Source organism: Oxyura jamaicensis, chromosome 4, assembly GCF_011077185.1.
Source record: "Oxyura jamaicensis isolate SHBP4307 breed ruddy duck chromosome 4, BPBGC_Ojam_1.0, whole genome shotgun sequence".
Taxonomy (NCBI): Eukaryota; Metazoa; Chordata; class Aves; order Anseriformes; family Anatidae; genus Oxyura; species Oxyura jamaicensis.
Window position 1 is genome coordinate 47,890,648 of NC_048896.1, and position 27,330 is coordinate 47,917,977.

Here is a 27,330-nt window from a genome sequence, read left to right on the forward strand (position 1 = left end):
CTAACATTTAGGATTGTTCAGTCTACTGCTGCTCTGATTTCCTTCTTCGGCAAATCAAAAGTGAAGACCTGGTGTACAGTTGTTCTAAAAAAGCAACCTTAGCAAGACTCTGCTCAGCCTGCTCAAGGCCAGGAGAATGGGAGTATGTAGCGTGAAATCATGTTCCAGTACGCAGCAAATTAAAGAAATGTCCTGTGCCAAATATCTTCATGGGGGAAACATCTCAAGAACCACTCTGAATGGTGAGAGAGATTTCAGCAACAGATGGGTACTACACTCAGTATGTATTAAGTACATATCTTTCAGTGCCAAAATCAGTTATAGATTTATTCCTTAATCGTTGTGCTAAAATATGTATATTTAATAGTGAAAAGAAATTCTACATTGTAACCTGCATTCAAATTTACTTTGGAAAAACAAAATTGGCTTGCCAAAAAAAAAAAAAAAGGGCAAATAAGCAGAAGCCACATGATCTAGCATCAAAGTTAGCCCAGCTTAGCCTCCAAGGTTCCTAACAATCTGTTTTTCATGTGATGCTCCGAGTCTATCTGATAAGGTTATGTACATCACAAATACACTGCACTGTAAAATAATCACAGTAATAGATAATTTTTTAAGGATTCAACACATTGCAGGCATGGCAAATGTAGTTTAGGCAATCCACTTCTGTATTATATTGAGTCAAAAGGCAGGTAAAACAACACTCAGTGCTCCATCAGGCCCTCAGCTAGAAGATCACTAGTCTGGGATGTGAGAAGTACAAAGTGAGACAAAAAAGCTATTTCAGGTATAAGTCGTGGCTGCGTAACTTTCCTTCTTCACTCCTAGCCTTTAACACCTTTTAACTGATTCAAGCAAAAACTTTTTAAATCAATGGGATTAATGTATATCTTAAATCTCTGTAGGATAAGGAGACAGATAAGGGCCTGATTCTGTCACTACTGACAGATGAGTAACCTCATTCTTCCTAGAGTATTTTTGTTGTCTTCCACAAATGCATAAAGAGTTGGAGATCCTAAAGTGCAACGTGATATGAAAGGGAATAAGACTGTAAAAGTATAAACTATTTTTATTGTTGTTTTGATTAATTTGTGGCCAATTAAAATATATATAGTTTTGGGAAGGGTTTGGAGAAGATCTTCACCTTGACGTTCTTTTCAACTCTTGGCTTTATTAGACTTTATTAGTCTTCTAATTAGACTCTTAATTAGTCTTCTTCAGAGCCATAAGATATCTGGTTAGGGTCCATAGAGCTAAAGAAAATAAAACAGGCCCAAGAAGTGGAAAAAGAGTGACTGATCTAGGAAAAGCTCTGAGGCTTTAAGAAAAAGCTATAAAATACCTCATGACAGGACATAATGATGTTTCTACATATTCTATAATTACTCACTTGGTGCTACATTTTTAAAGATATCTTGGCAACTTAAGATGAAGTTGTCACTGAAAATGAGCAATTAAGGTAGCCTGATTTGGTATTCCTGGTCTAAAATCTCCAATTTCATCTATTAATACCTTTTCTTTACTTTGTTACTGTCTTTTTGCATGTGATTATGGAATATAAATTGTTGTACTTGCCTGCAAATACACACGTTCTAGAAGTAAGCCTGGACCTTGAGCATTTTCCTGAATGGTAAATCCTTTAAAAACTCTTAAAATACAGAGTTTTATTTCCTAGCCATTTTCCAAGCTTTGTTTTGCTTGATGTATTTTCAAGCATCTGGCTTTGAATTCAAGGTAGATCAGAGCATTCCAGCCAAGCATTTATCCCTGCTCCAGTTATTGATCTGAGTTTCTCCCTGGCAGTTGCTATCATGGTATCCTGTGCTAATACAATTCCCTACGCATGTTAGCTCCATGAGAAACCTCTTTGACGCCTGACTCAGAACCTAACACTAGACATTGAAAGACCCAGGGCTTGTACTTCAACCAAATCTCAGTGAAGAGGGTAAGTATTTACCCTGACAAAAATATTAAAGGTCTCATTGTATTCTATTATTTTACATTTTATATAGACACATAAATATAATATATATATATATATATATATCACTGGTAAAATAAATCCTAAAACAAATAAAGAATGTCATAAATTAAATTAGTTTAACTATTCCTAGCTAAAAAGACAGCAAGATGGCACACTCCTGCAAGTTCAATTTTCCTAAAACCAACCGATCTACTACACTTGTCTCTGTGCTATCTTTTTACTTCTTGTTGAAACATGCAGCGTTCTCCCAGTTTTCCATCCCAGCAGAAGGCTTAGAGTTGCAGCCGCTGCATCTTGTCAGATTGAGGGACTTTACAAAGATGTCAAAAAACGCCCATATTTCTTAGATTTAAGTCCTAATGCTGGCTTATGCTGCTCTCCAGAGAACGTTCTTCATTTGCTTTTCATTTGTTTCTACTTATTTTCTTCCCAAATTTACCAAAAAATCACTATTTTAAATAACAAGTTACATGGTAATTACAAACTATGCATGAGAATTTTCAGCACTGAAAATACACTGCATCTGATGAATACGGGCAAACAAAATCATAATAGAAATGACCTTCAATCTGTTCTATTGTTCTGCTTTCTGGGAAAGTTTGTTAGAAAGAGATAGGTGACTAATAATAGGTGACTCTAAAAGCCTTTATTTACAACCTAAAATTTATGTGGTGGTAACTGCTTATCTGCATGTATTTTCCTACCAAGTTACTCTTGGTAGAACATTTTTGTCCCAAGAAAGGAAGGGACAAAAGAATAGCCATCCCTGAAACCACAATTGTTCAACCTTGTAATTCAAAAATTTCCTAAAACCCTTTAGCCACAGAAGGGTTGATAAATTGTGACAGTTTCCTCATGCCTAGGAAAAAAAGGATTTAAATATTTTCTAATGTCAGTGAAGGATACAAAGGAAAGTAAGTTAAGTCCCGGAAAGCACTGGTTGTTGGCTGGTGAGATTGTCTGATGCTGTGAGTCCTTCAAATTAGCAGTTTATCTAATGTTTAGGATTCTTAGGTTTTGATATCATTCATCTAGAAGCTTTTAGGGCCAAAACGTATTCCAGAGTTTGTTTTTAAAGGTATCAAGTATTGCCTTAAACCTGGTGTTACTAAGATCAGTAGACATCTGTGGTTAATCCCTTTAGTGATAAATATTTATCTATTAATGAAGTTATTTGTTCTCACTTAGGAATGGATAGGAATGACAGCATCAATAAAAACACTGCACTGATAGGATCAGCTCAGATGCTCTCCAGAGGAAAAGTATTCAACTGGGTTTTCATGTTGCTGCTGACACAAACCTGCAGTCTAATGAGAAGGCAAAATTTAAATGGTGCACAAAATGCTTAATATAGCCCCATTTAAAAGAAATATTTCCACAAAACCCACTAGTATTCTGCATGATTACTGTAGTTATAAGTGATCATTAACCTTTGCATGACATTTAGGAGCTTTATTTAGTAAAAATTATACAACAGTGACAGAGCAGTAAACATGACACTATTGTATCCGAGGCAGCACATTGCAGCGCGTATGCACAGCTGGGTAAATCATCATCCAAATGTTATTGGCCTCAAGTATTACTTCAAACCATTCTGATGAACATTTGAATGAGTGAGAAGATGCAATACATATCCACTGAAAATATGTTTTCATCAACACAATCTGACAGTGCAAATCAGGGAAAAAAAAATCTGAAAGAAAAGGCTATTTTATGTCTTAAATCTCACAACTCTCAATTAGGCTATTAATTTCCCAGTCTGCAATCAGCTGTGGTCAGACAACAGCCCAAAAATAAGTGAAATGCTCCAAAAACACATGTATCTGTAGGAAGCTGAATAAGAAAAGGCCACCGAGTTTTTTTCCCAAAGAAATATATTCTTAAAAGACAAAAGATGCCACTGCAAAATGCCACTTCTTTAAATTGCAAGTCATTTGTTTCCCCCACAAGCAGGACCTGAGTGTATTGCAGAGAAGTGGAGAAGCGCTTTGCTCGCACTGCTTGATAACCATCCCTCAGACCATGTGAAGTCACACTGACAGCACCTGAAAGAAGCGTGTGATCTGCAGGCCTCAGGAAGGAAGGGCCGAGCCTGAAGAAGATGGAAAGGACAGACAAGTCCTTGGGATATGTTTCACAAGGGATGCAAAGCTCTTTTTGCGAAGTTCTCAGTGTTAGTGCCCCCAAATCAAGAACATCCAGTATACCTCCAAAGATATTTATTCCTCTGATGACCAAGCAGATCTTGACTGACCCTTAAATCACAGGCCTGACAGTAAAAAAATAAAAATCAGTTTTATACACAGAGATGGCTCTAGGAAGCGTACTTCTAATGGTCTCATTCACCTGTCACCAAATTCTGGAGAAATATAACCTTTGTTCCCTTTGGAGCTGCACACGTGTTTAGCTTCAGCCCAAACCCACAGCTCCCAGGCAGCTCAGTAACCAAATCCATGTGTCAGCCTGACGGGGATCTCTGAGGGACTGAGTCCTCTCGGCCTTTCTTAGAAAGTGCCCGGGCACGCAGGCAGCACAGGAAGCCTTGGGGAAAGCACTAGTGGTCAACAGAAAGTGGATGGCAAAAGAAATGGAAGCACCTTTTACACATTGGCTGGAACACTAAAATAAACTGTGTTCAATCCCGTCCTCTGCCTGAAGTGATTTAAACACGACTTCCCAGAAGCGTACCAAGGTCTTGTTTCTTTCATGGCTGAGCTTCGAGTTCAGGCAGAGAAAAGGACTGAACTACTCTTCCCTGTGAAAATGTGTAAATCAAAAGACTATTGAGGTTTGCAGCCCATCCCAAGGAAGGTGAATCCTCTGTTCACATTTGAAAAGGAGGAGTAACAAAGGCTCAGGCTTTCATAAAAAGGGTGCAGGCACCTATCTCTCAGAAATAATTCCGTGCCATTGGCTTAAGGAGGAAATTGTGCTGAACAGAAAATAGCATGCATGTTAATTATGGGTGGCTTCCTGCTGAGCTTGGTAGTTGATCCTACTCTGAACTCTGCAGGCACTGCTTAGAGAGGCAAAGCACCTGCCTCAGATTTCTGAATGCCGCAAAGGGAACCAAGACCTAAAATCCAGAGGATATGTGTAATGCAGTCTATCCCTAACCACAAGCCTACAGAAAAACTACTGCAGTATTTCTGAATATCCATGTTATTTATTTTATGCCACTTTCAAAGACTGCCTCAGAGCGCTGCATCCCTGCTAAATGCGGTTGTGCTGTTAGATTGGCCTGAACTACCCAACACAGACGGAGCTACTGATCGACTGCCAATCCTTCTGCCACTAGGGCTGAGGGATGCCGTGCTACTTCAGAAGGCAGAGATGCAGAGAACAGAAGTCAAAAGCCAGCAAGACTGAGAGGCAGAGGTGATTTCCTGACCAGCTCCTGCGTGTCACTAGGATTGGTGCAGTCTTTAGCATAACTCAGTGCACTGAGGAGTTATTTATGGACTGCTCAACAGTCAAGAGACACTTAAGAACCTTTGCAACAGTCAGTCAATTGTCTGAAAACCTCCAACAATGTGCCCTAGCCCCTCCTCCTGTAGGCATCTTGCAGCAAGATTAAGGAACAGCACAGGCTTCTCTCCAGCATATGCCTACAGTGCTTGTGCTGAGGAAATTCCTCTTGGTCAGCACATAAAACCCCCACGGATGCCAGCCACTGCTGGAACAGTGCAGGCAGCCCACAGCTGAGGGAAGTATCTCTCCTATTAAGTTTTCCAGTTATGTTTTTCTGATTTTTCTTTTGGTTAATTATTATTGTTCCTCTGAAAGTAGAAAAAAAGGAGTGGAGAGAAAAAGAGTAGTTCAGAAGTTGTCACATTATGGGAGGAAAGCTTAGACCCAGTTCGTGGAGTAAATGTTTGGATTATGCACATGCCAAAAGCTGCTGTCATTTTTAAGTACTGTTCACATGCTGAGGTCTTAATGAAATGAGAGGAAAAGACCAGGATGCTTCTGTATCAGCAGGCATAAATCAGCGCAGCTTTGTTGCTAGCTGTATTCCATTTACTTCCAGAAGCTGCATATAATAATAATAATAAAAAAAATCATTCATTATCAGTTTTAATATCCTTCCTCTCCATTTTATTAACACTCAAAAGCCTCATATAGAAGTTATTGAGGTAATATTAATTAATACAGCCAGCAATTGATCCTTACAGCAATATTTATCAAGAAAATTGCTAATCTTTCAGCTATAAACACTAGATAAAGAGACTCTTCTTTCTCCTTCCTCCTTTCACACTTAAATAGGCACTTAGGCACAATGAGCAATAGTTTGGTAGCTGCTGGTAATTTTAAATCCCCCCTAAATCCTGCAGACAACATGGCATGCATAGCTCCTTCTATGTCTCATTTGGCCTTCTCAGACTAAACACTCCCCTATTCTCTGTCAGCACTTTCCATCTGTAATCTCAGCTTGACTGCTCCAAGCAGATTACATGAAGGCCCAGAAAGAGTGGACTAACAAACTCTACCAGCACCACAAAATCTACACTGCCCTAGGGAAAGCATGTCTGTGCACTGCCACCCTTTTATACTGAAGCTTGTCTTCGCTGTGAGTAGCATGCGCCACGATAATCCCTTGAAATAGTGCAGTTACGTCCCACTACAGATGTATTAAATGCCACTGCCAAAAGGAATTATTCTCTCATAGAGCTGAGCAGAAGCTCTGATTGTCCTATGTTCAAGTCTACACTGTAAGTGCTGTAGAGGAATAAAAATAGTGGTAGATGCTAACAGACACAACGGTTTCCCAAGAATTGCTCCTGCAAGTCAGTCTTCTCTACACTTTTCCACAGCTGAGTAAGTAATATAGCATAGAAAGCTGGAATGCCATTTAGACTACAGCTGAGAATCCATATTTCACCATCAGTGTAATTCTGCAGAATTAAGTCTGTTGGGTGTCTACAAATTAAGGTTTGCCACCCTCCACTCACTTGAATTAAATGATTACCAATAATACAAGTTCACGTGCAGCTGCAGATGCTAGTCTAACAAACTCCCAGACATTTGTTCAAATATGCAATCTTTTTTTTAGTTAACCTAGAGTCGCAGATATGAAGCGCGTATCGTATCAAGAAATCAAGTGCAAGTCTGCACAGCTCTATATGGATTGGTCAAACTGCAGATTTTGCGTGTGGATTTTTTGTTTGAAACCAGTATAGTGTGAAGGTAGATACTAATTTGAAGAGCTGTAATATTTTGCAGCCAATGCTAAATTTGGGCAATCAGCTGACACATCAAATAGCAATCCACAGGCCCCTTCAGCAACTTGGGGATTGGATGAAGAGAAGTCTCCAGAAGTTCAGCAAGGGTAAGCACCAAGTTCTGCAGCTACGGCAGAACAACCCCAAGCGTCAGTACAGGCGGGGGGGATCTGACAGGCTGAGGAACAGCCCAGCTGAAAAGACCCAGGGTGTTACAGTGGAAGCCAAGAAAAACATGAGTCAGTCACTAGCACACTGTTAATAATAATAATAATAATAAAAGATATTAAATATATCGGCTATTTTAGGAGTGTGGCCAGCAGACCAAGGTTCTGTTTGATGCCTGGTGAGGATCTCCATGTCCCAGAGCTCTTTCTCTGGATGTTGGTGTCGTGGGTGTCTCAGGTCAAGCATACTGAGAAACTGCAGAAAGTCTAGGACAGGGCTCCCAAGAAGAGCCTGTGCCCAGAGGACATGACCTGTAAGGGGAGGTTGGAGCAGCTGGACTTCCTCAGTGTGGCAAAGAGGAGGTTAAGGGGCTACTGAATAGTGCAGCTACCTGAAGAGAAGTTACAAAGACCACAGAGGCTTCAAGATGCACCTAGACAAAGACACGGTTGACCTGTTCCTAGTGCTGGCAACTGTACTGCTTCAAAATCCTTCCAAATGACAGTTCTTGTTTCCTTCTATGAGTTCATGCATCTATTCAAATTTCAGCTCAAACACCTTCACTGTTTCTACTACAGGCTTCCAAGTATACTGTAACAGTGCTTCCAAGTAGGACATCCTTATTATAGGTTAAATCTGTCTTGCTGTGTGACAGAAATGTACCGCTCGGTCTTGTTAAAAATCAGCAGAGCACAGATTGGAAAAATCCTGATCTGACTATTCCTGCTGTCTGAACTCTTAGGTAACAGATCTTTTTTCCCCTCCTTTCCAAACAGATATACAACTTTTAGTTCTACAATTCTGGGCTTGAGATGGAAAATCCTCCATCATGGATAAGAGAGGACTCCTGTGTATGTATAAAATTGTTTCCTTTTGCTTACTAACATGTTGTTGATTTTTGTTATATTCTTGTCTCGCATTTACTCAGCAGTATATGTATTTTTTTTACTATGAGCAGAGTTCCGACAAGCAAGCAGACAGAAAGCATGACTGTAAAATACTGTGGAGGCTAGGTCTTACTACTCGGACAAAGCAACTTGTTAACTGGGAGGCAAAATCATCTTGATTTGGTAAATCCTTCATTTTATTCCAGAAGGATCTGAGCGTACCATTGATGAACAGAGAAGGTGGACTCCTTTTCGCTGTAGTCTTCAGTCATAAAAGCAAACAAAAAGAGCTACAATTATGCTCGCTTATTGTCACAAGATTTAAATACTTGGTAAAGGTTATGATTTCTAGATCTTAAGAGAAAAAAAAAAGTGTTTTCTCATTTTAAAAAAATGACAAAATGTGTGAGATGACAGCATACATGACACAAATGGAACATGATTACCACAGTGCCGATTTTGTAAACTATTTACTAGTAGAACTACAAAAACGTATTAACCCTATTAAAACAAACTGCTAGGAACTTTGCAGCCTGTTGATTGTTAAGAGATTACATGTATATAATGAAATAATTATCAAAATGACCAGAAATCTTATGTTTTGAGGTAATTAAGGAGTTGCAGACTGTACATAGGCCGTCAAGCCTGAAAATGCTGCTTTTAATTCTAGTTGTCATTTTAATTCTAGTTGTCATGTACATTTTATATCTTGATACATCTCATAACGGTGCACTGCCACATTAGAAAACCACATTTTGGAAGCAAATGTTTTGAGAAATATTGAATCAATATATCTTTGCACACCTTGCCTTTCATTTGTTAGGCTACTTGTTTACTTTCACATTTCAGAGTTTAAGGTAGAAAACAATTAACCAGGTTTCACTTATTTCCTGTTTCCTTGTCTGAATCAATAGCAGCCTTCCGCCATCTACTCACTTGTAAATCTGCATGAGAATAACAGTAGAGAGGAAGAAATCTACTCTTTTGCTTGTTTTCACTTTTTTTAAGAAATGGATTGGGAGGGAGTTGCTAAATTCAAATTTGGTTTTACTTCCCTGCTTCACTTTTCCTGTAGTTGAACAAACTATTGCCTTTAATCTCTCACTTAAAAGGCTATTTTGATTATTTAATGTTTATAAATCCCTCTGAAGAGGACTTTTTCAATGATAGAGCTCAATACTGTTATCTTTTCAGTCACTGTTGATCACCTGTGACTAGCACATCTACCTTTTCTCTCTACTGCATGAAAAGTCAGATTTCCTCAGACCTGAGTCTGACAACATGATATACCAGAGTGACTGTAGTCTTTGGAGAGTACAACCTCTAATTCCCTGGTGCCGCAAATTCTCCAGCACACCGAACATCTGCAGCTTTTTTTGGCTTCCACAGTTGTGAGTCACTGCAGCCCTCAAAACTGTATGCAGATCTTAAAACCAGTAACTCTACTAAGCCAGGATGAGTGTTTAAAAACAAGACTTCTTCAAGTCATCTCAGATACAAAGGCACCATGGGCATCACTTTATTACCTATCATTTTATTGCTCATTATCCTATGGTCATTTATGCCCGAGCAGAACATAAAAGCTACAATTTGGGCCCAATTGCCATCTTCAATCAAATTTGCAGTCACTTTATGCATAATGCAGGGCAATGGGGAACTGAGGCCATAATCTGACTACACAGAGGCTTCAGCAGCAAAGCTGGTTTCAACAGATTACCTTTTCTAAATGCTCTGCAACCAGGTCAGCTGAAGCACTGCAATCCAGCATCATTTAAATCAACACAGACTTCAAGCTGTCATTTGATAGAGTTTGCTGTATCACATTTAAAGATGTCATGTCTCAGCACTGAAAAAAACCAACAACTTTTCTTCCATTGAATTAATGCCTTTTTATAAACTCTGTGTTGAGTATGCAGACCTTTCACGTCAGAGCAACCAGACTTTCTTGTCTGATGGTTTTACATTACCCTTAGATTGTATTAGATGAAGCAGCAGAAACATCTCTAATGAAAAGATTCAGATGATATGCTGACTTCTGGGGAGAAATTAGTTCCACAAGCACAGAGTGGAATAATACTATGCTCATGTAAACAAGCAGAATTTGGCTTCTAAATTTGCACTTGCACCCTTAAGGTGTTAGAAATTAACACTGAAGTCCAACACCTGCTCTGTGATCAAAGCCTAAGTACAGAACGTTTTACTGTTATATAAATAAAATAACAGCAGCCATCAAAAACCTATCCTCAATGTTCTCTGCAAGTCTAACTTGAGTGTTAAAATGAAAATTGCTGCTGTATTTTTGTTCCAAATTGTTGACCAAAACCAGAAGAGGCCTACATCGACAGCATTGCTGCTTTTGCAAGAAGAACGTGAGTCTGGGGAGAAGATAAGAAGGGAAATATCGGGAGCTTGCAACAATTCCTGAATTTTCAATTCTGGTATCTACTCTTTGATCTAAAAGTTACATCTCTGCACCCCCAAATGTAATCTAAACTTAATGTGCATTAGGTTTCTCAGCATATTTCTGACTGTAAGGAACCTATTTCCAGTAATGGAAAAAATATTAATAGACCGATCTATTTATTTTAAAGACATAAAAAGGGTCAAAAAGAAGAGCCAGTTTTTCAAGCAACTTGCCAAGTATTGTCATTTTGTAAAATGTGCCTATTAATCAGCTTTCAGAAAAAGTCAGCAAGTTCTTTATGTACAGCCAAAAATTCTGTTTTGTTGATGACCATTTATTTCTGATTTTAGAAAAGCAAGCAGTTTAAATAGTTGCTGAAGTATGCTGGCTTCTGACTGACACCTTGTTTGTTGTGATCCCTGAGTACTGTGAACCGTTCAGAATTTGAAGGGCTAAGCTTGCTAAAAGCAATCCAGCAGCCCACATCTGGTGCTTATCAGAAAACCTACACAATATCAATTTATTTAAAAAAAAAAAAAAAAGAAAAAATGAAAAAAAAAAAAAAAAGTAAAACAGTCCACCCCATGCTAATATCAACTGCTGTATTATCTAGGGCATTTTTCTCTCCAGCCATCTGTTTTGAACTAGGTACATGTACAGAACTTGGATTTTATGTTCACAGGAGAACTCTTCCAGAGACTGTATGAGAAGTCTTAAATTCTACCTTGTTCTCAACAGCCAAAAAAAGAAACTGTGATGCCTTCACCCTCCTCGTAAAAGGAGAAGTTATAGCCTTCATAAAGATAAACAAGCACTTCAGATCATTTCTGGGATGATGATGCATTCTGAAGAAGTGCATTGGATTGGTTGTTTCTCTCCACCATCCTTGCCCTTGGAGCATTAAGTGTCCACACACTAATATGTGTCATTAGAAGCATAATGTGTAGCAGTCTTGCAAAGAGGGATTCCTAACATTTTCTGGGAATACCAGAAAGCATCAAAAGGCATTATCTAATGGCTGCAAAATGCATGTCTGAAACAGACTTCAGAAACCGTATTTTTTATTTTTCCCCATGCTGCTACAAGATAGAACTGTATGGATATTAATAGCTTATGACACTGTGCTTTCTATTGCTTTTACAGGATGATGTTCTAATAACATGATCTCCATGTTAAATTGATTTCTTCTTTGAAATAACATATTACTATAAACCATACAATTCCATCAATTTTTAAGAAAAAAATGAGTTCAACAGATCATTTTCTTCAACACAGAATATGGCTTTCTTCGTTTGACAAGTTCCTTCACATGCTATATGCTACTTTAGTCTATCAGTATCACTAACAATAAAAGACATTATAACTGTGCTTCTGATAGCCAAAATCAGCCCCGTTTCTAGTATTTCCATTCCCTCAACTGCATAAATTGGAAAGCCAGTAATTCTAAGTGTTGAAAGGATGGGGTGATCCATGCCATTTTGCCGTTTCACCCAAACTATGCAGCTTAAGCCCTACTATTGCTGAGTCAGAAAAGCAGGATCCCAGTGACTCCAGTGGTACTCAGTGTGGGCTTCGTGTGGGTACGAGAATGCTGTATAAATAGCGTTTACATGAGTAAGGCCCAATTCTGTATGGTTTCTTTCCTGCGAGGTACATTCTTTTCACATAGTCTTGCTTACTGTACATCGGGCAGAACTAAAAAATGATTTTAAACCATTTTTAACTAGCTGATAGTTAACTAAAGGAAAAAGCTTTTGAAACTTAGAAAGTGGAATACCAGTTTTTCAATTCCTTCTCTTACAAAGACAGCGGAAAGGGTAGAGGATGGAAGAAGCTGTCAGATAATTAATAAAGACAGAACCAGAAGAGGAGAGAGAGTGGGAGATAGGAGGAAAGACGGAAAAGAACAGACAGCTGGAGGAGGTAGAGAGGAGGAAGACCTTATAGAAAACTGGGCAATGAAATAAGGAGCTGGGCAAAGAACTCTGAAGGAATAGGATGGCTGTGGAAGAGAGTGGGAAGGATTCTTAGGGAAACTAGAAAAGACTTGAAGAAAATGACATTGTAGCATCAGAAAGAGAAGTATGTTTTTTGCCTGGGAAGTACACAGTGTATTTTGGGCACTGCTGCACGTAAATTTATTGATTAGTGTGTCTGATTCAACTGAAGCACTACCTTACTATACACGGGTGATAAAATTTTTATTGTGGAGGTTTAAAAAAATAAATAAAAACACAACAAAACTGAACCTGCTTTGTTCCTGTCAGCAATCCCTTATGTGTATGTTCTGTATCTTTCCCTCAATCTCCATCATTTCCCTGCTTTTCCCCTAATTCTATATGGCAGGAGCAGCAGGTCTGTATAACCCCCCTGAACTTTGAGGAGATCCACTACCAAAGGGGACTGCTCAACAGACTTGGCACGATGAGAGCAAATGTGTTTGTGTAAAGCCTATTAAATGTACTTCTGAATGAATTTTATCACACCAGACATTTTTACAATGAATGTTTTCACAGGCCAATGTTCTGTTGTGGTCTTTTTTTTTTTTCTTTTTTTCTTTTTTTTTTGGTAGAACTACATCCTGATCCTAAAACCAGGTCAGTGCATAAGCATGGAAGACACAGGAGGGGGAAGGAGGAAAAATGATGGCTACTAGTTACTTCAGGGGGAGGCAGCAGCAAGCGTGAAATGCCTCAAAACTTCATTGCTGCTGCCACTCTTCTCGACGGTCATATTCACTCCCTGCGTTTCCTCTTCAATTGCTCGGTGCAGTTCAGAAGGGGTGTGCTTGGGAAAACAGTCAGAGGCGGTGCATGCTATTACCATACACACCAGGCTCAAAGACTGACTTCAGTCAGTTCCTCCAGAGGCCCAGGAGGGGTAAGTTAAACATTCTGTGGACAGGGAAGATTTGGATAAGAAAGATGTGTACAATCCTGCTTTGGTTTTAAAGCCCTTTTCTCTTCCCATGCTTTATTCCTGCTGTCAAGATAAAACAGCATTTTGATTTACGGAAATCGTTCCAAAGCCTTCATGTAGCACAAGTAGCTATTTGGCAGTACTGAACTCAGTTATGCCTGCAGGGCACTGGGCGCTGCAAATTGAGAGCATCTTGTGTTTCTCAACAGAGAAGGGATATGGGAATGAACTTAGCAAGGGTAGAGAAGTGAACGGGAGTGCTACAGTGCAATAATGACACGTACTCGTAAGGGTTCTTTTAAGGCTAGAAATGCTAAAATAGTCCCAATAATGTCACGGGATTAACATGTCATGAGACTGGTGCAACATCAAAGACAGGAAATGTTTCTAAATGCTCTCGAGAGGAGTTCCTAGCTGCCAGACGGCAGGCCATGCTCAGCACCCTGTGCATCTCCCCAGCCAAATGCTCCACTTAACCTGGAAACCACAAAGCCTTGCAGGTGCTCGTATTTTGTCTTTTTATATTTAAGTTGAATTGTTAAGCCAACAGTTTTCAGCTTCCAGCCACAAAATGCTATCATAGAATTAATCCATACAGTGCAATGCCATTTTAGTTTCCAGTCTGGATACAATTAAGAAAAAAATGGGGTAGAACAGAGTTTGTAAAGTGCTAGGTGTGAGAGAGTTGTCTTTAAACTGCAGACCTCTTTACTGCATTTAAGACAGCATGCGAGAAGGATTAATGCTATATTTGGGGTTATTTTTGGACCGGTGTATTCCAGAGGTAAAGACATCCACTGAAAAGTGAAGAATTCAATAAGGAGAGGGCTTTTATGCTGGTTGTGTGTCCTATTAGCATATCAGGAAGGCCATTAAAAATGCAGAGGCGGCTGACAATGGACAAGCAGGTTCCAGGCTACCAGGAGATACCAAGCTGTCACCTCCCCAGGTCTCCCAGAGGCCTGATCCCCACAGGATTAGTGGCAAGTCTTCCCAAATCCTGGTCAATCTTCATCACGTCATACATCCTATTCTGTTTAGCTGATCTCCTCCCTGAATCTCGGTCTTCTCCTTCAGTCTCCATCTCTCTCTTCGATCACTTCCATGTTGCTCTCTGTCCAGCCTTAGTCCCAAGTAGATTTGCAAGAGCAGAGGTGCTAAGCCTGAAAGAAAGGCTGCTTATTCACCAAGTGAATCTACGCACCAGCTTAGCTGGATTTAATCAGACTAACATGGCTTGCCAAATCTGAGTCAACTGTTAGGAAATGTCAACAAAAAAATAAAATAAAAATTAACTTTTTGTCTGCTTATTTCTTCAAAATAATTGTGCCTGTCAGGCTGGCAAATATCAGTGGCTGAAACCAACTGATGAACGTAAACAATTGTGGTTTATCTTCCATGAATCTCACCAAGGCATTGCTAACACAAAGAAGAGTTCAGTGATTTAACAGAAGCTCAGAATGGACCTATCCCTCAGATGTTCCTATAATACATGATTAGGAAGCCATAAGCTTGTTAAGAGATGTGAAGTGTGAGAAAACCAGGACTAAGTATTGAAATGGATAACGTGAAATATTTCCTTTGCAAAGCATGGTTATTATTTTTTTTTAATTTTCCCTGATTTTTAAATGTGTAAATGTAATTTCTATGATAGGTTTGTGTCTAACATGAAGATGGAAAGCATGAAATGCTTTCATTTTATTCATTTTAGGCTGCAAATTTTAACACAACTTTATATAGACATTTACGTTTTCTCAATTTATACATGTTTTGAATTTCAGTTACTATGGACATACACACACACATTTATTCCCTGCCACTTCTTATCAGAATTTGCAAAGATGTATCGGAAAGTGCTTTGAGTCTGGGACATTTCTAAGAGCCGGCCTTACGTGAATACTTAAGGTATGCTGTATTTATTTGCAGGTATCAAAGCACCCTGCACTTAACTCCGTCCTCTGTCTGGAGAAGTGAATAGCAGTTATCTGGTTTAAAGACTTGATGAATTCTTCTGGTATCCGCCGAGTTCGTAATCTTCTTGAGCCACAGCTTAAGAGAGTATGAGATCACCAGGGTTTCTGCACAACTTCAAAGCTCCCTAAACTAGAACTGTGTGACTCGGACTGCGCAAACGTCGCCAGGCTGGGTGCACGGCTTTGAAGCTCCTTGAACCAAAGCCATTTGTTTCAGAGAGTTTACAAATTTGATTAGGCATATCTGGAGCACATGGAAATTCTAAAACACACCAGCTATTTTTTGGACTAAATGGAATTTCAGTGCTCAAAAGTCTGTGATTTTTAACCATCATTTTATTCTACCAAAACTAATTCCATCTGGTTGCTATTATATTAAAATTTGTAAATAGAAACAAGTTTCTAGACCATATTTAACAAGAAGAGGTCCTGTGAGACTTTAAGTAGCAGCTTCCACTGCAAGGACAAATGCCTTACTAGGAAAAGCTCCTTGTCTAATTAATATTCAAACTGTCATTAAAATATTTCTCCAGTAGCTGGAGAATACACATAAACATTTTTAAGACTAAACTTTCAGAAGTTTATATGTAGCTCCTATGCAATTTTAATCTGGAAACAATTTACAATCTTAAATGTTACACCTCCAACAGTATAAAGACAGAGGGGATACTTCTTTTCCTCAACATGCAGACCCAGGTGGACTAACCAATGGTGGAAAGTGGGTTTTCTCTTATGTCAATAGCAGGGTCAACATTAATGTTCCCAACACGTGAACTACATCCTGCAACAGCCTTAAGAAGGGATCATTCCCAGCCTCACTGACAGATGCCACAGATGGAACTTAGCTTTCTCTCCTGTCAAATGGTGACATTATTTTCCCCTTTATTGAACAACTGTTAGTTTATGTTAATCTCATATTTATTTTTTACATATTCATAAATAATTAAGTCCTCAGAATTTCCAGAAATAGATCAGCTTTACTTGAGGAAGGCTGAGAATTATAATGAGTCTTCTCAAGGATTGTCAGCTGCAGCCAGAATGAACCACAAAAAAAGAGGGTAAGAATTCTCTGATTTTATTTACATCATTTATACCCTGGCTATTTTCTCAGCTTGGGAGATTGGTGGTGTTGGGGAAGATGCAAAGATGGGTAGTAGAGCTCCCAATTCCTTTTTGCTATTTCTGTTCTCTATTGTTCCATTCATTCATTCCTTATCCCTGTCTTTCCTCTGCTTCTAGTATTTCTCACCCTCCACACATTTCCCTTAAGGGACTTTTGTTCTTTTCTATTCTTGTCTCTTGTCTTGGTAGCTCTCTCATTTCCATTATCACTGCTTTGTTTCCTTCAGGTTTCATCTGTTCCTTTTTTTTTGCCCTTTCTCTTCCCACTTTTATTTTGACTCTACAGAAAGCCAGATGTTCCTTACAGACTTCTAAAGCAACCTCTGATATTCTGTTCTGAGGAAACATACTTCTGAATGAAGCCCTTAACCTAAAGCTGAAGACAAAATTGGTTGGTTTCTGTCTTATATAATAATGAAAGACCACAAATACTGGCCAGGAAACAGGAACAGTATTCATTAAGGAAGGGTAGTCAGAACTAACTTAACCTCTCCGGCTTTGAGGAACATTACTGAAACAGAAGAGACCATCTAAAATCACTTTCCTCTTGTCTTTGTGTTTTCAAGTCAAGTCTTTTGCTAAAATCAGTCTTGCTTTTGGGAAATGGTAATACATTTTATATTGGCTTAAATTGGTGTATTCTTGCTGTGTAGAATACGCTGGTGTTGTAAGAAATCTCATTGTTTTAGCAAAAACTTTAGAAGACTTAAATTATCTTTTTGTGCAATTAATACATCGCTTTTCCACGCAATCTATTTAGCTGACTTGCAGCTCTTGTAAAAGAAGTACCAAAAGAGCTCTCAAGATGGAAGACTTTCATTCCTTTCACATCTGAAGCTACTGATGACTTTTTGTTTTTAAACAGAAAGCATGCAGGCTTATCCCCATCTTCCTGCATACAACTATGCCTGAATCTTCACACTCCTCTGCTTCCTTTACTTAACGAATCAATGTCCTGAAGACAGGATGGCCTGTTATATCCTGATCAGCGGTTCAGTTTGGAGTTCATGGCCACCAGGCTGACCCCAAAGCTTAACACATAGCAGCATGTGGTAAACCTGTATGGAAATTGGGAGAGAAAATTGAGTATTTTGGGAGGAGAAGGGTAATATAAACCTTTGTTCTGACAACAGCATAGCTAAATAGGCAGTACTTAAACAAGTCCATCTACGTTATAGCCTGTGTATCTCCTGTATCTTGCCGTGATGATATTACTGCTAGGTATCGTAAAGAGAGTCTAAGAAACTCCTCAGTCTCTTCGTGTAACTGGCAGGTTGCTTTCACAGTTTGTTGCCCAACTAAGCACCCAAGTAAGTATCAAGCTTTGTCAGAACAGAGGGTGCCTTCCATTTCCTGCTAACAAGAATAGTGCTTTAAAATGCAAGAATACTGTGTGTGAGCTTTCACTATTGCAGACCGTAACAACTACATTTCAGACAAACCGATACATGCTCTAAAAATAATCTTGTGATTTCTATTTGTATTCTGTATACCAACTCTCACGGTGTTTCTCCATCTTTTGGGGCCAATGGATTACTGTTGAATTGTCAACACGTAATCATATTCCTGATTTTATCTTACTGATTTGTGTTTGTGGAGTAACTGCAGCCTGCTTACAATAACCTCCATGAGCCGCTGCCCTAAAACAGTAAAATTTCCCTGGCTACAATATGTTTGCAGAAGAGTATACAAAGTTGCGTTTTTCCAAGATTAAAAAACAAAACAAAACAAGAAAATTGACTAGGGAAGGGGCTATTCACTGGGAAACTGTAGCATTACATCAGTAACTGAAAAGTAAAAGCCTATAATTGTCCTTATAAAAATAGAAGTAAATTACTGGTGGCGCACATCATCTCAAGTACTCAAAGTGCTGTACTGCCAGGAGTACTTCAAGCAACTTGATGCACAAAGCTAAAAGATGAATATTGTTTAAACTGTACTTATACACGACTTTTAAAAAAAAAAATACAAGCAACAAAAGTAACAATTTGGGGAAGAGCTGATATTAATGAAAGGAAGCCTCTGTTCTCTTGGAGGAAAGAGCTACCACAAGAAACTCTAGAGAAATCAACACATGGAGCTAAAGTGGCAGCAGAAAGATTTCTATACAATAAAGGTAATGCAGATCCATGTATACACAATAAATATTTTTAATGGTAGAAATCTTTTGACAGGAATTTAAATATACTTATTCATTCTCCTACTTTATATCATTAGTATATAAATCAGCTAATACTATACCTGCCTTTTTAAGCACAGAATAAAACATATGTTTAACTGTAAGACACTACTGCACCCTCTGCTGCAAATGCTTGTTTGTTGAGCATGATTTATGGAATGATGTACGAGCTATAGGAAGAACAAATTAAACACTGCAAATATTCTGCCTTGATTTAATTCTAGAAATCTTCAGCTGCTATGCAATGAAACAAATACTGTACGAGGAAAAAGGGAAGCTATTGCACTGTGAGCTTAAACATAGACCTTCAACAGGGGAAGTCATTATTAGTTGCTAGTCAAGGTGAAACCAATTTCAGCCTTTGCCACTCACTCCTTGGAGCAACAAGAGCTGCTGCAGAGGCTGTCGGAGTTTGCCTTGATTTTAAGGACAATGTAGTCAGGCCCTGATATGTGAAGTAGGGGAAAAAAAAGGTTCCTCGATAATTTCGCAAGTAACCTCTCTGGTCAGTTATGGACAGGTGATGACAGATTCTCCAGGAAAATTATGTCAGTCTTCCTGAAAACATTATAATTAATCTTACTTACATAGCAAGCTGCAGCAGATCCTCAAGCCGTTTACAAACTTGCTTGCAACTGAAATGTAGTCTCATCTAAAAAGGAGAGCTGCACTAATTCTGCATCAGCTTTTCTGAACAGGTTTTAGCTGATGTCCTGAAGTTTTTATTTTTGGAAGCTGAAATGGAATTACTTACATCTATGCTGTGCCCGGAATGATGGGCTTAGTAGCGAATAGAGACAGGATATATATTCAAACTAAATCCTGGTGTCTTGTCTTTTTCAACCTGCATGAAAATAAAGACAACTTTGCTACATTGTTGTATCCTATTCGGAGGAAACCCAGTAGCTATTCTCCATGCCTGACCCTGACAGCTTCCATTTTGAACAGTTCTCCACAAGTTCTCCATTCCTGAAAACGAGGTAGATGACTATTTACCCCCATTTCACCACCAGAAACACCAAGGCCCTGCAACTGCTTCCTTCCATGGAAACTTCTAGCTACAAGGGAAAGGCGCGTGCGAGCAGCAAAAAGAAACTAACCGACCTACCTAAGGTCGCAGGAAGTGCCGGTGTCAACCCCGAGCCGAATTCAGGAGCTGCCACCCCCTCGTCCTGCCAGTGAAGCACAGCTCCTTGCCCTCAGGACCCTCACAAGCAGCATTTGCAACCCAGACCCCGCTGCCACGCTCGGCAGGATGGTCGGGCCCTTGGCGGACCAAGGGGGGACACTCCTTACCCATCCGTAGCGCCTACGCTGCGGCCAGGTTTCTGGTGACTCTCGCTGATGGTGGAGAGCTGTAGTTTGTGGAAGAGGAGGAGGTGGGCAAGGGAGGAGGAATTCAGCAAGCGCTTTGTGAAGACGACCAAACGCTCGCTAGGTGCAACACGGGCTTCATGGAAGCGGCACTCGGCGTAAAAGTACTTAGCGTACAATATTAGGAGAAAAAGAGGCAGAGGTAACATGGCTGCATTGGTAGGCATGAGTAATGCTCTTCCCCAAAGCCGGGAGGTAACACGGAGACCCCAATGCCTCTCGCAGACCCCGCACGGGGCTCACACCATCACCTCCTGACCGCGTTATCCCACCTGCCCCCAGCCCCGGGGCTGCCTTACATAACCCCGAGCCTTACCCAGCGCTCGGGCAGACCCCCCCCGGCCTTCCCCCGACCCACCGGGGGGCTCGGGGGTGGCTCCGCACCGGCACCGGGCGGCAGCACCCGGGGAAAACTTTGAGCCGCAGGGGCCGGAGCCCGGCGGGCGGCGAGGAAGTTGCACCAAAGTCGCCCCGAGCGGCCGCTGGGGGCGGAGAGGCGGCAGCGGGGGGCTGCGCAGCGGGGGCTTACCCATGGCGGCGGCCTTCCTCCTCCTCCTCCTCCTCGCCCTCCTCCTCGCCCTGCTCCGGGTGCTCGGGCAGCCGTGTGCGTGAAGCTGGGGCGGGCGCGGAGCCTGCGTGCGGCGCGGCTATGAGTCAGGGCAGCACATCCGGGCAAGGCCGCCTGGGAGACACCCCGCCCGCCCTCCCGGAGGCACCCTGCCGCCGCCGCCGCCGCCACCGGGGAGGGGAAGGGAAGGGGAGGCGCGGAGGAGGCGGTGCGAGGCCGCCCCGCCAGCGGCAGCGCCCCCGGCCGCGCTCCGGGGAAGGAGGGAGGCGAGGGCGGTGCCGGGGGTGGGTCCCGGCATGGTGGTGGGGGGGCTGCGGCTGTGGCAGCCCCTCGGCTCCTTTGTTAGCGGCATGGCGGATCCAGGGCTGCCGGCACCCTCCGAGGGGTCTGAGACCGCCTCCCCGGCTGTACCGGGCAGAGGTGGCGGCCCCGAGCCCTCCCCGCCATGCTGCGGCGCCTCGCCCGCGGGGCTGCGGCCTGGGAGGCGGCGCCGTGTGGTGTGGTGTTGTGTGGTGTGTTACGGTGTGTGCCCATCAGCTGGAGCTCTGAAGGAGACCCTTGCCACAAGGGAGGGCTAAGCCGGGTGGGAGAGCATTTTTTAGGTGGGCTCTGTGAACGCAAACCCTCTGGAGGAGGGAAACCACCAGGCACGTTCCAGTTGCTGTACGTTTTCCTGAAGTAACGTTTAGGAGTTTTGCAGCCGCAGCTATAAGGCTTCTGCCCAAGGTGGTCGTCTGTGGAAGGTTTTTTCTACCAAGCAAATGAATCACTGTGTTCCCCCCCTTCCTTTCTGCCCTGGGAGACTCAATCTTTGTAATGGGAACAAGCAGGGACAATTTGCTTTTACAGTCCTCTCATTAGATCACTTCCACTGGGAACCTTTTTGTTAATGGTAAAATTAACAGAATAGGCCTTGTAACATTTTCACTTTCTCCAAATCTTTCCATATTTATCTACTCACAGCCTTACCGGAGTAAATACTAAAGTCTGGTTGAACAGCATAGGACCGAAGAGAATTACAGGAGGTCTTGCTTGCTGTGTGGAAATGGATAGCAGGCACAATAAAGATGAGCGGGGCAAAAATAAATTGCAAATGAGTCAACCCCTGCAGTGGCTTCACAAGTGACACCAGCAGTCAGCAGCTTCCAGGGGTTTCCTCTCTGGAAGAGGTCCAAGCAGTTTTTATGCCTAAAAAAGGGCAGTGCGACATGACAGGCAAAGAGTAATTCATCAGTCCTACCGGGGAGCACAGACAAAACATGTTGAGGTTTGTCCATTTACTTTGGTGTAGCCTTGTGTTTCACCACATCTTTCCGTTTGACTCTAGTGGAATTTTGCTGCCGATTTCAATGGGGTTAACCACAGTCCCACTATGTAGATCTTTACCCTGAAAATCTGTAATTTTATGATCAGCTGATGTAGAAAATTAGTATGTTTTTACAATGCTTACATAAATAAAACAGTTTTCATTGCCTTGAGATTGCAGAGAATTCATTCAAAACAGAACACGTAAAGTTTTATCTGTAGGGTTTGCATAATTCAATCCGTAATAAAATACAGGAATTCCTACATGAATCTAAGTGCTGCATTTTTCTGCCTTCATCTGTTTTCAAATCTAGCCTGAAATTTATCTTTCTCCTATATTTTTACCTAATTACTTCTTTCTGTTTGCAAAAACATTTCCGTTGGCATTATAACAGTGTTTGGCATTATAACAGTTTCTTTTACTTGTCATGAGAAAAAAACATCAAAAGTGTCATTGATCCATCTATGAGGGATCATAGAGGAGATTTTTCCATGTTTTATTCCATGTTATCCCCTACTTGGATACCTGGGATGCATCAGCACATTCCGTAAAATTCACAAGTTTCACAAATGTACTTGCAAGTCTTAATTAAAACACGCACCTATATCTTTGCAAGACCAAAAAAAGGTAAGAATGTTACCTGCTCCAAGAGAGGATGTTGAGAACAGTGACTTTCAAAGGGTTCTACTTTTGAAAAAAAAAACTATAAAGAGGCCTGGCACTGCAAAACTTACTTGTTTACAACTGTTTTAGCAGATCAAAAAAAACTGCACTAAACTAGGGAGACTTTTTGACTCTGGACTGAGTTTTAGTTCTAGCGGAGAAAGAGAAAACTCTGAAGGAATTGAGGACTTGCTTTTTGTCAATCTCTCAGTTAGCTACAAGTTTATAACATGAGGAAGGGACTGTAAAAAATATCCAAATTAAAACATGCCTTTCTTGCAGTTGAATGCAAGTTCTGTATGCATGTACATACACAATGTAGAATTAATTCGTGGTACATTGCAAAAGGGGGAGGAGTCTTTAGGAAAGGAATTTCCATCTCCAAGAGCATACACAGGAAAGCTTTAGGCCATCAGGCTTTTTAGGCACCATAGCTGTAAAAGACAATATGCTAAATCAGTGCATTGTATTCCTGAAAAGAAATTAGCAACTGTAAAGTACGATGCAGTGATGCCTGTGAGAATATCTCATCAAAAACAATGAAATGATGATATCCTTCATGTATTCATCAAGGAAAAAATTAATAAAAAAACAAGTTTTTGAGGAAAACTGGAAGGTAGAAGCAATGTATTAAGTTTCCAGTGAGCTTTGCAATAGAAATGAGGAAGAAAGCTATACAAACACATTCTGTGGATTTCAGGGGATGTTTAATTTCAGTCAAGAGAATGAAAGGGAAAAGAACATCCTTTGGAACAGCTGATGAGAACACCGCTTGTTTCTGCAGTTGTAATACAGCTGTGAAAACTGAGTTGTAGACTGCAGAAATTACGAAGTTGTTATCTAACGATGTCTGTGCACTCCTAGATACTGACTAAATCTGACATTCTGCAAGAAAATGGAAAATTGGGTCAAAGTGACTTTCCAATGCTTACTACTTCATGAATTTTCTTCTCCATATCTTGCATCAGTTTCAAATTCTCAGCACATCTCCTCACCCCTGACACAGCATCTCCTTGAAAACATTCTCGCATGCATTATCTAATTTAATTTGGCACAAAGGTGCATGTAAGAAATATATTTTAATTGACTCTGTACTAATGTTAGAAACCTACATGATCACGAGAGGATGTTGGAATGCTCAAATACACAGGAAAATATGATATGGTTGGTATTACTGTAATTTAGTGGAATTGGGATTATCTGACAGGAACAGACTTCCATAAACTGTTCCCTAAGAAAAGAAGGGCAAAGAAAGCAGAAGTGTGGGTAGGGCTTTGCCCTGCTTGCTATTAGGGCACAGGCAGCCAGCCCTGTGAGTCCTGGCACTGTGAGAAATTCAAGTTCTTGTAAAACTAGAGGTGGAGATATTGCAGGGCTGTCTGTGAACATGCATGCAAAAAACAGGACAAGCTACTTGAGGTCTTCCTGAAATATGCGAATAGGAAGACAACAAAGTGTGATCAGGGAAAGAACACTCCCAGGGGTGGCTCAATGTTTGCTAGATGTTTGCTGTCCCTGAGAGCAAGCTGCCTCACATTTTCCATGGGATAAGAACAGTTATTAATGCAGAAGCTAACACCTGACCTTGTCCTATGATAACTCATTTATGTTCCCATGTCCGGTGTACAAGTATTCATGATAAAGTCTTTTTGTTAAGTGCTGGAAGTTGAAATTAGAAAACTCCAACCTTGGCATAAGGTGCAATTTTCTATCTGTGAGTGCAATTTAAATACCAGAATGACTGACCTGGGAAAGTGTAATGTATTTTTTGTTTGTTTGTTTGTTTGTTGCACCCCAGCTTAGCTATCATTCAAAAAGCAAAGCTTTAGCTTAATTCTGTGTGTGTTGTCCATGAGCATGTATGCATTGTTCATCAAGCTCAGATATTGCAGAAATTCTTCCTGGCCTGAAAATCTGGGACTTTCTGAATGGCTCACGTCTCTCTCTTTCTTCCTGTGTTCTGGGAGAGTAAAAAGGCCAGTTAGTGGTTGGTATGTTCGTAACACGTATAAACCGTAGCTATAGGATAGCCTTACATTTCAAAACTGCAGGAGATTTCCTACACAGGGAAGAGTCTCTTCATACTTCATATCACATATAACCAGGCTGTTGTGTTATTTTTGTTAACTTCCTACATTTTATATTTTATGACTCTCCTGAAGCCCTCAACAAGAGACAGGAAATCAGCTGGAGGGAAAACTTGCCCCAGGATAGTTTTGTATGTCTAAAATCATCTTGAATGACCTAGTCACAAGATCTGGGGTTGGGAAAGACTTTGCTTCCAGGTTAGATTGGTAGGGGCCTTGGGTATATTCATATTTCCCGTAACTAGATGGGATTCTCTCTGTAAATCTCACCCAAACAGTGTCCAGCCATGCAGCCAAGTTGAGTATGTATATTGGGTTTGTGTGGCAAGGGCTTGGAGCAGGGGGGCTGCAGGGGTGGCCTCTGTGAGAAGAGCCCCATGTCAGATAAGGGCCAGTTCCAGCACAGGCTCCAAAGGGACCCACCATGGTCCAGAGCTGAGCCAGTGAGCAATGCTGGTTGGGCCTGTGAGAGGAGATTCAAGAAAGGGAAAATGGGCTGTGCAACAGCAGCTGGGAGAGAGGAGTGAGAAAATGTAGAGAGAACCAGCCCTGCAGCCCCCAAGGGCAGGGCAGGAGGGCAGGAGGTGCTCCAGGCACATAGCAGCAGTTCCCCTGCGGCCTGTGGAGAGGCCCCTGGTGCAGCAGGCTGTCCCCCTGCAGCCCATGGGTCCCACACGGAGCAGATCTCCACGCTGCAGCCCGTGGAGGAGCCCCCGCTGGAGCAGGTGGATGTGGCCTGGAGGAGGCTGCGGCCCATGGAGAGCCCCCGCAGGAGCAGGCCCCGGGCTGGAGCTGCAGCCCATGGAGAGGAGCCCACACAGGAGCAGGGGTCTGGGGGGAGCTGCCGCCTGTGGGGGACCCGTGCTGGAGCAGTTTGCTCCTGGGGGATGGACCCCATGGTACGGAGCCGTGTGGGAGCAGTGCTTGAGGAGCTGCTGCCTGTGGGCAGCCCCCGCAAGCTCAGTTTGGGAAGGACGGCATCCCGCGGGAGGGACCCCACGTGGAGCAGGGGCAGAGAGGGACCATGAAGGAGTGGTGGAGACGAAGCATCACGGACTGACCGCAGCCCCTGTTCCCCATTCCTCTGCACTTCTCGGGGTGAGGAGGTGGAAGAGGGTGGATGGGGAGAAGGTGGTTTTAGTCTGCCTTTAGTTTCTGATTGGCCTAATCTGTTAGCAACAGGCAATAAATTACATTAATCTCTCTATGTGGAGTCTGTTTTGCCAATGATGGTAATTGGTGAATGACCTTCCTGTCCTGTTCCATGAGCTTTATTTTTTCATAGTACTTTTTACCATTGTCCTGAGGAGAAGGCGTAAGGGAGCTGTGTGGTGGAGTATAGCTACCTGTGTGAAACCCTCCGGCATGGTAACTTGGTTGTTGCCATTCCTCGGAGGTGTTACACAGCTGAATTTGACCAAATCCCTTCAGCATTCAGGAGAGTAAAGTCAGACTGATCTGTGGAGCATCTAGGGTAAATTTAGTGGCATATGACACACAAGTGATCCTGTAGCCCCTTCTGGTGTTGAGAGGGATGACAAAAGAAACTATAAAAGGATGGACCAGCTTTCTGCCTGATATCCCTTAAACTGGAGAGGGCAGGAGCTCAACTCTCTTCAGCCAATTTAAATGCCATAAAATGAAAGGCATTAAAATATTCACCACAAAGATTCTGTCCATGGAGATCTCTATCTGTTCTGTAAGCATATTCCTTGTGACTGACTGTCATCACCCATTTTTTTTTTTTTCATTGTTTAAGTTATAGGGATGTGAAGTGAATGGGAAAAAAATGTATATATACAGATTAATACCATTGTCCTTGAATAAGTACTAACATACGTTCATGTTCTAGGAGAAAGGCTTATTTTGGAGTTGTTAAATGCACAGAGCAATTAGACACTGCTCTTTATTTTAAATTGTGTATCTTCTATTATGCAAATCATAGGGTTTTTGACTTACCCCAGTGAAGTGCACACATCCGTAGCAGAATTTGCTACAGAGTTTTTTATTTGATGGTTATGAAGCATTTTATAGGTACATGTTATAATTTGTCACTATGCAAATGTTACTCCTCCAGTGAGATAATTTCCTTCTATTAATTCCCATGCTTTTATCAATCTATCTACTTTGGTGCAAGTAAAAATAAGCCACATAAGCAACTTCTAATTTGTAACAACAGATTCTGACTGGATAATACTAACAGAGATCATTTGAATTCTACCTAAGCAATAATAATTATGAGAGTCAAGCTGTAACTAAGTAAAGCCACTGTGCTCAGTTGTTAGAGAGGTGCATAGAACAATACACTGCAATACAATGAAAATGATGTTTTAGGGAATTCTAACAAAAATTACCTGATTTTAAATTCTACCTTTTATATTTCCTAGATGGTGTAGGCAAATGTCTTTGTGCTGCAATTGTCCGATTGCCGTTGCATGAGGACAGCGTTCCAGCAACTGATGGGTAAGAATTGG

At 41.3% G+C, this 27,330-nt stretch overlaps 1 protein-coding gene across 2 annotated transcripts in view; it reads right to left on the reverse strand.

Annotated features, from left to right (window-relative positions):
* Window positions 1-27,330, reverse strand: part of RAP1GDS1 (Rap1 GTPase-GDP dissociation stimulator 1) — a 112,282-nt gene that overhangs the window by 73,598 nt on the left and 11,354 nt on the right. Inside the window, exon 1 of one of the 2 annotated variants that reach the window (XM_035325330.1) lies at window positions 20,762-20,891. The exons of the other annotated variant lie outside the window; for it this stretch is intronic. Within the exon in view, the coding sequence (XP_035181221.1) occupies window positions 20,762-20,765 (4 nt within the window). The 5' untranslated portion in view covers window positions 20,766-20,891. Of the gene's footprint in view, window positions 1-20,761; window positions 20,892-27,330 lie in introns of those variants that run through there. 2 annotated transcript variants of the gene reach the window in all.